The sequence below is a fragment of the Cucumis melo genome, chromosome 4, assembly GCF_025177605.1.
Source record: "Cucumis melo cultivar AY chromosome 4, USDA_Cmelo_AY_1.0, whole genome shotgun sequence".
Classification (NCBI taxonomy): domain Eukaryota; kingdom Viridiplantae; phylum Streptophyta; class Magnoliopsida; order Cucurbitales; family Cucurbitaceae; genus Cucumis; species Cucumis melo.
The window spans coordinates 19,777,000-19,788,608 of record NC_066860.1 but is presented as its reverse complement, the minus strand read 5'-3'; the positions used below and the strand labels follow the sequence as shown (position 1 = coordinate 19,788,608).

Sequence of the window (11,609 nt, the reverse complement as noted above, 5' to 3'; positions counted from 1 at the left end):
TTTGTCTCAAAAGAACTTTAAATACTCTGTTTTTTGTCTCAAAAGAACTTTAAATACTCTGTTTTAGAACTTTGAAAGTTTCAACAAGAATTCTCCTGATAATTCAAATGAAAGAAAATTGGTGCTTGAGCTTAATCGCTCCATGGTATTTGGGTGTTGGGCCAACTAAACAAACTTGTATCTTATTTAGCATTCGGACTAAAATAAATATATTTACTGCTCCAATGAAGTTCAATCCATGTCAACTTCAATTACTTATAATTTCATCCTATTTGATAAAGGACGTCACAATTTGCAATTGGACCAAAATTTCAATAATGATCACTCTCAATTGTTCACTTCCTCCAGCAAATTCCTACTTCCTCAACTCATTCTAAAACAACATAATATACAACTGTGCGTAATCATTACTATTAACTGTCTTTATTAATACATCTAGCTGACTCCACTAAATCAATCCTGCCTTATTTACTTAATTTTAGAAACTATCCGTGATCTAAACATATATAATCATAATCATAAGAATAACGACATAAACATGCTCTGAACATTGGTAATCACAATCATAAGAATAAAAAAAAGAAAAAAAAATTGTTCTAAAATATCACAAACTGAATCCAAAAATATTACAAATTTACAAATGTAAGAAAATATTAGTCTATTATTGTAGGTAGACCGCCATATATTTATAAACATTTTTTCAGCATATTTGACTTCAAAAATAATTTTCCAAATAAAAATAGCCTTAAATGAAAATAATAATAGTAATAACTTGCCCATTCAATAAACGGGACATCATAAACAAATCCAGCCCTGTAAAGTGAGCAGTGGTAACCAATTGAATTGCGCAACTTTCTTGATTAAATTGAGTCGAGTAAGTACTTCATTGCAAAATTGATGGATAATTTCAAAAATATTGTTACGTAATAGCAATATCATCAAACTAAAATCCATCCTTAATCTATTTCGAGGTTAAACATTAAAAACGAAATATACAATCAAACACGGACAAAAATCAGAAAAACCAATTAATAAGAGCCCAATCTTCGCAGTACGACACTCGGTTTTCTCTTCTAGAACTTTTTGTTCACAGTTCGGCTGTGGTGGGTTAAATCAGTTGAATATGTTCTATATTATATTGTATGTAACAACAAGATTGTCTTTCAGAAAGAAAACAAAGTAACAAAGTACATTCTGATTGATCAACAAGCTTCCTCAATTGCCCATAGCCACCGACCCTGGCCCTAATAATAACACTAAAAAAAGAAAAAGCAAATGTAACAAACATAATTTCCATTTGTAGGTGCAAAAGAATCTGAACACCAAAAAAAAGAAAAAACTCAGATATAGAGGGTGCATTGAAGGCTCATAATCTCAGAAAAAGTAAGATATAAATAGATTTCATCAAGCAAAAGCAAAAGCTAAGCCATATTTACTACTGGTAGTACATAAGTTGCTGTGCTGCAATGTTCTGGAAGCCACCATCGTATAAAGCCTGGCTAGCTGCAGCTGCACCCATTCCCATAGGTGCCTGTTTCATAGGATGAGGCCCCTGAGGGTGCATAAGTGCTGCATGAACACCACCCATTTTGGTTATTGCTAGTTGCCGCTCATAAGCCAAAAGGTCAGTGGCTGAAAGACCAGGAGTGGAAGCAACTGCTGGTAGTGGGAGTGGGTTAGATGTTGTTCCTGGTGGTGTGGGTTTGCTACCCCAAGAGCACTGCAATAAGGACAAAAACCAATTGGGTTATTTCCCAAAAGAACTAGAGAGTTCCTCCTAGACCTTTTTTTCTTAAGAAATAGAACTTTTTATTGATATATTGAAAAGAGACCAACAAATTACAAAGAAACGAAAAGAGAATAAAAAGAACAAAAACAATTGCGCTAATCAAAGAGCAACCATGAAAGATAAAAGTTCCCAATACAAACTAAAGTTTGAAAAGAAAAATACAAAAAGACTTTGAAAGATTGCCAAGCATCCTTTCAAACCAAAATTCCAGCTGAAATTACTGACTACAAAAACTGCAAAAATGTTTTCCATATCATTACAACTGAATGTGATACACGCTTTTATAATAAACAGTTGGAGTAGATAACAGGACATCCCAGTAGTAACTAGTAAGCCTCAAAAGAATGAGTTTCATGACGTGTGAAATAGACAAAAGAGAGAAGGATAGCTCCAGCCCAACTAAGGGAGGTATAAAAACTCCTCTAATTAGGTAAAATATCATAAATATTATAAGAACAAAACATTTCAAAAAGCATGAGGGTGTGGATGAGATACATTGGATTTGCATCATGTCATGGGGCTTTTTTGTATATCTTCGATGCGTGGGTCAATCGATGATTTATCACTTTCTTTTGCCTACAAAAATTGATTGGCCACATAATCCAAAAGAAGTTGATGAGATCGTCCAAAAGAATCTTGGAAGGGTCAGAGAGCATGAGGGCTATAAGGTTGAAGTTTACATTCCTAATAAGGGCCAAGGATGCATCAAAAGAGAATAAGACTTAAGAGCAAATGCCACAAGGAGAAGACACCGCAGTGGATATAAGATATAACTAATCTTTGGATTCTCCAGTAAACACATCTATTAGTGGAGATGATCAGCTGCATACTTCTTTGGATCATGAGTTGGATCTTTGTACATCTATAGATCTTTCAAATAACTTATATAAATTTGGAATGAAAATGCCTCTGAGGAGATTTGCAATCCAAGAAAACCTGACAGGTCAAAAGGCCAGTCCCAAGAATGAAGTATCCGGAAGAGAGAACAGACCATAGACAAAAATCATCCATGAAAAATACTGATAGCCAATCTTGGAACACCTCGTCTTTAAAGTTGTCTTCTGAGGTTTATGTTCCACACAGAAAGCTACCTGTTCAAAAGATGAGGGGTACATTGGTATCAGAAGTTAAAGATTTGGAAAGAGGGAAGAGGGATGGAACATCTCCAGCTGTTGTCGAAAATTCGATATGAAGATCCTTGCCAATCCAAAAGAAAATCATGGTTGTGTTGAGATTTCCTTTTTTCATAGGAAACAGAGAAAATAAAATCAAGAGACGCTACACAAAAATGGAGAGAGGGGATATCCCCCTAGACTTCATTCAATCAATGAAAAATTCTGCTTTTTTTGTCAAAGGAAGTAAAAAAGGATACCCCCACTAGAGCAATACCAATGCGTTACCCATTAAGGCTTTTCCGATTGGATTATATGCAAAAGATCATAATTTAAAAAATAATCTTTAGAAAGAATGTCAAGGAGAGAAGAGTTTTAATAAGAATCCAAAAGGATTCTCTAATTTTGTAAAAAAAAACATTTAAAAATTAAACTATATATATATATATATAAAGTTCTTGAGACTCTCAAACCATTCCAAAGTATAGCATACACCACATTAGTTCAAATAGTTCAAGCTGACTACAAGTGGTCTTTGGGAAGCACCAGCCTAAGAACCTTTAGTCCGACTGTTCAAGGGAATTAGGCCACCAATCTGCAGGGTTAAGGCAATATTTGGCCAAAAATATCAACTCCAAAGAGCTACCTTTTCTACAGAAAATTGTCATCTTGGCTAGAAATATTTGGCTATTTTGGGAAAAATCTCTGAAGCCTATTCCACGTGGGAGGATGGGGCAAGAAGCACTTTTCCAGTTGACTACATGGGAGCTTATGAAGGGCTTGTTCCAATGGCAGAATCTCTGAAGAAATTTCCCGGAACCTTGGAGAGGAATATGGAGTAAAATTGGAGATTTTAGAAGGGAGAATAAGGGTGTACCTACCACCAACCTTCAACGATTGGTTTCCAAAAGAAACCTATTTAAGGTCCATTTAAGTTGAGACGAAATGTATTCAAGGTCCATTTAAGTTGAGACTGAGATAGATAGGGCTAAGTCACTGAAGAACATTGGATGATGTTGGCACTATTTTGAGGACTTGGCAGAACGAGACCCAAGGCCTCCAATCTAGAAAGACAAGTCTAAGTCAGAGTCAGAGGAGGCTTCAAAGTATTTGACAGCCTTGAGAAGATTAGTCATGATTTGACGGAAGGAGACTGCCCTTTTTCAATTTCAAGGTTTCTCTGAATTTGAAAATTATCACTCAGTAGGTTTCGATACCAAGTTTTAACCCAATTAAGTCCGTAGGAGAAGTTGGTGGCGCTATCAGCATATTGAGGTTCGTTTGGTGCTATCAGCATATTGAGGTTCATTTGGTGCTATCAGCATATAAAGATTCGTTTGTGGAGAGTGTTGCTGGCTAAAAATATAATAAAAAGAAAAAAGAATAAGAGAAAAAAAGATCATGAAACTAAAGATGAAGGGGAAGAGAGGTCAACTTTGTATACTACCGGTTGTGGCCTGAATTTTTCCCCTTGATGACCATAGATATAGAATGGAATAGTTGGCATTTGAAGGCAACCCAAGATAAGATTTTATGCTATGACCAAAAAGGAAAACACCTTTCAAAGATTGGATTAAAATCCAGAAAAGAAAAAAATCACTTGTTTTCCTCTAAAGACTTCTACATGTGGGGTTTTTTTAGGGAAAGGAATCTCATTTATTATAAAAAAGGAGCAGAGCTGAAAGTACAAGAGGGTTATACAATGGGCAATTAAAGAATTAGGGATCAGTAAACGCACCCAAATGCAAAGTACAAGAGGGTTATACAATGGGCAATTAAAGAAATAGGGATCAGTAAACGCACTCGGACATCTCAACTAAGTTGACACCGCCTTGGCGTCCTCATCATATCCGAAAAATAGAGAAATGAAATGACATTGAAAAAGTAAAAATGATAAAAAAAAAAACATAAGACCTTTACATCAGCAGTCTATCATTAACAAAAGACTAAAAGACAACTCTAAACCGGGCAGAAAAGGGCCCTTGCCTAAATCTCCTTAGCCACTCAAAATGGCTAAACAATAAAAGCTTGCCAATTGAGGTGAATGTCCTTTGTGGAGATTAATCCTAAAATCCTTTGACATTGAGCACCATGATGAAGCATTTAAACAAGCATACTCAAATCGATCAGACCATACTGAAGCCATATTGTGGAAAACGCGTTGATTTCTTCCAAACCATATTTCTACATGTCGGGATTTAGTACTAAACTTTCAATTAATACAAGGCTGCAACACTGAACTTTTGGATTTTCAGCTATCAATATTCAGGTGAACTGATGCTCGGTGATGTCACGAGGTAAGACTAGTCAGACTAGTGGTTTCCAACTCGTTAGGGAACAAGGCATAATATAGGTTTTGCTTTGCTGACACTAAGAATCAATCTTCAGGTGAACTGATGCTCGGTGATGTCTAGCATGTACCCTTCAAGCAAGGGGAAGGTGAGACGTTATTAAGAAAGAGAGAAAAAAGTAAAAACAGACATGCCACCAAATACACATGTATCTGGAAAATATCTGCCCTACCTCACATGAAGTATCTATGCTTCATGGTCTCTAAATGATATTTATTGGGTTCCAATCTAGGGGATGATTATATTTTGCCTAGTTTTAGGACGATGGCTTAGTAAATCAATTGATCAAGTCTTCCTCGACATCTCATACTTACTCAAACATAATACCTGCTCAACTCTCTCAAAGAAAAGGTTTTTGTCTCTATGAGGAAACAAACCGAAAATATTTGGAATTCACATCTCCCCCCTTTAGATTCTTGGTTCCACTTTCCCTCCCAAATATTTCTTCACATCAACTGTCCCTTCAATTGAGTTTAAGAATTTTTTTTTGAAAAAGAATAAACTCAGATCAATAAATTAAGGGAGTAAAAAACTCCCAGTCCCATGCACCTATGGGTGAATTAGTGAAGCTCTCCAATAAGAAATCAAATAAGTTATTGTGACCAAAATCTTGCTTGGTTTTGCACCAAAAGAAAGCAGTAGAAACAATGGCTATAAAACGATCAAACAATTTCAAGAAGAAATCTTGGGGGAAAAGGGGAAGAGGAAGATCGCACAGAAGACCAGAGGGATGGAGGAGCAGAGGGGTCACCAAGTGAGCCGATGGGGAAGGATGGCCGTCATTAGTAAGATTATGCACATTATAATTTCTGATGGAAATTTCCAGAGATCATAGAAGACTGTAGATGCATTAATAACTTGGAAATTTGATTGTTGTAAATGAAAATAAAAGAGAGCTGGATGATTAAACTTGTTAACCTTTCTCCCTCATGTATTTGAAAAATTATAAACAGAAAAGCAATGATTATGCACCAAAAATGGAGCCAACTGTCCAATACTACCAAGACTTAGACACCTTTAATTTTATTTTCAGGTGACCAATTACATCAGTTCAGACTCAAATCTATGGAATATGGCTGTCATATCACTAGTACGTGATGTCAGCTACTTTCCTTAATGAATTGTAACATGACGATTACCATTCAAAAACTTCAGCACTGGCAACTAGTGTAGCAAAGGAAAGTGACATACGGTTCATATTTTATAAAAATTTTCCTGATGGACACAATTAGCAAAACGAGAGAGTCGTATCACCATATAAAGCAGAACCATACCTTTATTTGTCTGCCACAAAGAAAAGACCGAGTATTTCCCATCTGAATAGCCAGAGCTGCCTCCGCATGAGTATTATACCTCACAAAACCAAATCCTTTATCCCGCTGAATTCGGACTTCTTCAATGACCCCAGCACCAAGAGAATGAAAATGGCGATGTAGATCAAGTTGACTAACCTGCAGACAAGAAAATTTATTGTTCCAAATGAAATAGCTTTGTCAACTATGATGTTTAGGAATATTTTATCGAACATCCTTTGAAGAAATGAGATATCACCCTCAAACATCTTTTCCCCTATATATGGAGCCTTATAAAGAGGCCTCCATGCTAGTGCACGTTCTAAGTGCATCTTAAAGAGCTAAATGGTTAGATCATGCAATAATAAAGTAGTTTTACCTCTGGAGCAAGATTGCCAACGTATACAGTAGTATATTGAAGGTTGTTCTCAGGAGCATCATTATTTACAGACTCTTTACCATCTTCTGCACAACCACAGAGATGAATATAAGCTTTTCAGATCTTACTCTAATAACAAGGTCACAGAGAACCAAATTTCACACTTGCACAGAAACGTTTTCTTCTGCTTGTAATTCAACTAAATGAATCACAATTTAATTTTAGGGTGTTAAAATAAATAGCAAAAGTAGCAATCTCTTCAGATGGGGTCCAGGTTCTGTACAAAACTCACCAGATGAGCCATTTGATAGTTCTACCACACTTTTGGTATCTGAGCCCTGTTTATCTTCATTCACCCCAGCACCTTTAGCAGCCCAGTTACAACGAATCTGTCTACTCCCAAGCCACTTACCTAAGTGGAAAATATATACAAGACCAATAAGTGGTCAGATTAATAAGTTCCAAGCATAAGTCCAACACAGTAACTAAATCCCAAGAGACATTACAAGGATTGGCAGAGGACCATTAAGGAAAAAAGATAAGAACCAGAACATACCGGTTAAATCATTTATTGCATTTTGAGCTTCCTGAAAGAAGCGCATCAAAATGTTCATTCTTCAGAACAAAATTAAAGTACAAACAGTTAGCAGAAGCACTGAGAAGAAATTCAAACCTGCTGGTTTCGGAAGGAAACAAATCCAAACCCTCTTGATCGCCCAGTCTTCTGATCCCACATAACCCTCGCATCTCTGAAATTAGCAAAATAGCGGTAAAGATGCACTTGTCCATGAGACTTGTTGAAAACTCATTTTTTTAGCCTATCAATGAATCTTAGAAAGGATGACATTTCCATTGGTACAAGAAATAATGTTTGCCAGGAAAAGTGAGAGGCATTAGTTTGGAAGAGATAGAAGTTCATTTATGGGCTTTATCAGACAGGTTATTTCAAGAATTGGTGGAAAGAAAACTGGCAACTTCCATCCTTTTGTTTTTTCAGACTTTACTTCCTGGTTTGGGGTTGCTCTTGAGTCTTGACTTTGCATTTGCAGTGGATTTTCCAATAGGAAATTTTGGAATTGTTGTCATTCTAGATTTTACAGGATTGGAAAAGTCTTTGGTTCACGGCCATCTCATTTAGAGCTTCATTGAAAGGGTTGCTCAGTTAGAATGCATCATGTTCAAAAGGTTATTGACCTCTTAAGAGGAAGAAAAGAAACTTATGGTTTCTTGTCTGCTACACAAGTCAGGATTGAGTTCTTTCAATTTCTTGAGTTTATGTGTTCTGTGACTGGGTTTTATTGGGGAAACTGTTTTTCTACATACTCCAAGAGGAAGCTTACTAATCTTTCCAGTTTTCATAGTAGTGCCCATGAAAATTTCAGTTTCCATATATACACATATATATAAATTAATAATTTCAATAACTCAATAATAAAACACACACACTGTTAATCTTAATTTTCATAGTTAGGGAGCCATTAAATGAATAGTTCAAGAAGGAAGATGAGAAACAAAGTTTAATATTTAAAGAGATTATGCTTACGAGCAACTGGAGTAAGCAGAAAAGCATGCAAACAACATAGCATCAGTGACTTCAGGGCTAAGATCGCCAACAAAAATGTTGAAATGACCTGCACAAAGAAGAAAAATCTTTAAATGTTTGTGGAAGTTTTGTTTTGATTAAAAAAACCATCATAAGATCAGTAAATAAGATAACATTTAAAGTCCAACCTGATGTGTCTTCCCTCTGGCTACTAGCATATGCCCAGTTAACTTTAATAGGCTGCCCAAACCTGCAACATACATAATACGTTCGAGATAACACTACAAAATAAGAAGACTTAATAAAAATATATACATAGTTCTACTCACAAATGCCTCCCATTGAGTGATAAAATAGCCAGGGCAGCTGATCTGCGATCAAAGTAGTGGACAAATCCATAGGATGACTACAAAAAGGAGAGATAACACAAGCGTAGGTCAGTATGATAATGATCTTAAAACATAAAATATGACAAGCAATTTCCGACAAGTCCAATACTCAAGTTTAAGGAAGGATAATATGCAGTGCAGAAGACAAACCTTCTCCTTTCTTACAAGCTTACAGCCTTCAACAGGACCAATACTACCAAAAACCTCTTGAAGAAGTGGTTCTGTTACTTGTATATGGATGTTCCCAACATATCTGAATTATAAAGCAGTCAGTTATACAATAATCAAAAGGAAGTGACAAAGTAGGGTCAGAGATGCAACGAGAGAAGATAACCAAGAATTCAACAATATACCTCAAAAATTTAGTTACAGTGCACAAACTATATTTATAATCATCACTGAAATTTGAAATGATTCGTGTAATTGCAAGCAAAGGATTTTATCGCAAACGTAAAACTAATGAAACTATTACACAGCATTATAAGATTTAGCAAGAAATAAAACTAAAAGCAAAAAAAAAAAATTAATTACAATAAAATATAATGAGAAGTATAATGAAAAAAATAGTGAATGGTAATAGTATAGCCAAACACTCACACACTGCGGCAAGTGCTTGCATCAAAACCAGGAGGTAAATTTCCACTAGGAATTGGCTCGATCTGCAAAAAGAAAGGGTAAAAGAAAAATGAGAAAAATGGCACAGCAGAAAATGACCTGGAGCTGAAGGATTTCAAAATGGTTCCATGAAATTTTCCTGACTAATCCAGAGAGGTTAAAAGATGCTAATGCTTATACACAAGAAAAATAACCTGATGTAAAGCTAACTAAATTACATTTTTAAGTTTTAACTGTAAACATCTATTTTTCACAAATTTTGGAATTTTGTGGAATAATAACTAATATCTGCATTAGTTATGTTTTGTTAGTAGTTGTGATTTTATTGTTAAGCAGATTGTTACTTTTTCTCTTAGTCTTGTATTCTGAAGATTCTTTTAATGAGACAAACTCTCTCTAGCCTATGAGACATTATAACAAGCAATCCAAACTAGTCCAAGTAACTTCCAATTTTCAAACTAATTATTCAAATAGTTGAAAATTGTAAGCTTAGATAAACGAACCACTAAAATAATATGCAGAAGAGACAGACATTTATCTCATTCACTGAACAGGATGTTGGTGTGCATAACATAATATTTAACAAAATAAAAACAAATTACATTTATTTCATCCATCTCTGTTTGACGACTCCATAACTTATTGAAGAATGTATATACTGAGTTAACTAGGGAAAATACAAGGTTTCAGTTTATCCTATTAATGTAGAGAAGAAAGGTTTGAATGTTTAACCATCTAAACAAAATTAAATAAAAAAACTGAAACAATTGCCAGCCAGCCAACCAACTTGAATGGTAATGAAACCCAGGGGTCTCTATCCTATTGTTGTTCTCAAGTTTCCAAGAATCCTTTCATGACACTTTCCGGACCAGAAGACGGTTGTACTAAGACCACATATCCGTGATGGAATGGTTGGAATATAAAATAAAATTATAATACATATTGTTTAGAACACACTGCACAAGGAAGCAGTCTAATCATTACTCCTATGACAACCAATAATAACATTTCTTTATTACTCCTAACCTAGAGCGTTCGGGCCTCTCGACTAATTTTAAGGGGCAATTCGCCTAAACCTACAATACCTAGGTGCCAAGAAAGCTTGTAGGTTGACAACTGTTAATAACATCATCATAAATTAATTATAATTCAGATGTTATATCAAACTTATAACCAACCAGAAGAATTGATTTTACTAGAACTTAAACTATTATCAAACATCAAGATATCGATAAGCAATCTACAATTTAGGGAAACAAAACGAAAGAAGAATATAAGACTATAATAGCTTTGCCCTCTTCTATGGAAATTCTTAGCTCCGCCTATGATTGATATGATAATTGATACCGCACTTGGTAATGTGAAGTACAAATGAAACCCAATTCCACATATCTTACAAATGCAGAATCCCCTTCAATTTATCGATAGTTGAAACAAAAGTAAGAAACTAAAACTACCCATTAAGGCTCGAATCAAGCTCGTTGTAAGAAGAAGAAGAAGAAGAAAAAATTAACCCACCTCCCTCCGTTCCATCAAGAAGCAATCGAGCTCAAAATCAACGAGGAAAAGGAAAGAATCAAATGAAAGAATATAAATCAGTGGATGGGAAGAAGTTGAAACCTGGGGAGGAGCTAAGAGGCCAGGATGATAGAGAGACTGCTGCTGAAGAAGAGCTTGCTGCATCAAAGCTTGCTGCTGTTGCTTCAACCTCTGATGCTGCATTTTTCTTCGGGTTTATGGCCTTAAATTACAATAATTTTCCAGACAAAGCGATAGATTAGGGCACAGGTGTGGAACGAGGCTCGTGTCAACGACCTCGAAAAAATGGGAGAAGAAGAGAGACGCCCCCAGAAAGTTTTGAGTGGCTCCTAAAAAGAGATTTTATATTCTGCATTGGTTTGTTTTTCCTCTGTTTGAATCAACCAATCACAGGGCGACACTTAACATCCTAACAAACAAAGTCCGCACAACAATTCTTTACTTTATTTATTATCATTTTCTAATCATTTTTATATTTTAATCTCAAATATAATAATTCTTTTTAACAAATTCTTTTTTTTTTTTTACAAAATATTTCATTTGGAATTAGTAAATTAAATCATAGCATGTTTGGTAAAATAAGATGGGAAATTGCCAAGT

At 35.3% G+C, this 11,609-nt stretch overlaps 1 protein-coding gene across 1 annotated transcript; it reads right to left on the bottom strand.

Moving 5' to 3' along the window:
* Window positions 1-1,108: 1,108 nt before the first annotated feature.
* LOC103499180 (oligouridylate-binding protein 1B-like) lies at window positions 1,109-11,328 on the bottom strand. Its single transcript, XM_008462098.3, has 12 exons — window positions 11,091-11,328; window positions 9,453-9,514; window positions 9,006-9,108; window positions 8,796-8,872; window positions 8,655-8,716; window positions 8,467-8,554; window positions 7,597-7,672; window positions 7,480-7,510; window positions 7,216-7,335; window positions 6,924-7,009; window positions 6,527-6,703; window positions 1,109-1,720 (listed from the first exon to the last, which is right to left on the bottom strand). Exons 1-12 carry the CDS (start codon window positions 11,190-11,192, stop codon window positions 1,436-1,438), a joined length of 1,269 nt encoding a protein of 422 aa, XP_008460320.1. The 5' UTR covers window positions 11,193-11,328; the 3' UTR covers window positions 1,109-1,435.
* Window positions 11,329-11,609: the final 281 nt, after the last annotated feature.

Excerpts from the sequence above, each read along its gene's own strand:
- LOC103499180 (XM_008462098.3), bottom strand. The coding sequence starts at position 11,192 with ATGCAGCATCAGAGGTTGAAGCAACAGCAGCAAGCTTTGATGCAGCAA. Across the intron at positions 9,515-11,090 it reads GCCTCTTAGCTCCTCCCCAG|ATCGAGCCAATTCCTAGTGG; the intron begins GTTTCAACTTCT and ends TTCTTTTTGCAG. Across the intron at positions 7,336-7,479 it reads TGCAATAAATGATTTAACCG|GTAAGTGGCTTGGGAGTAGA; the intron begins GTATGTTCTGGT and ends TTTTCCACTTAG.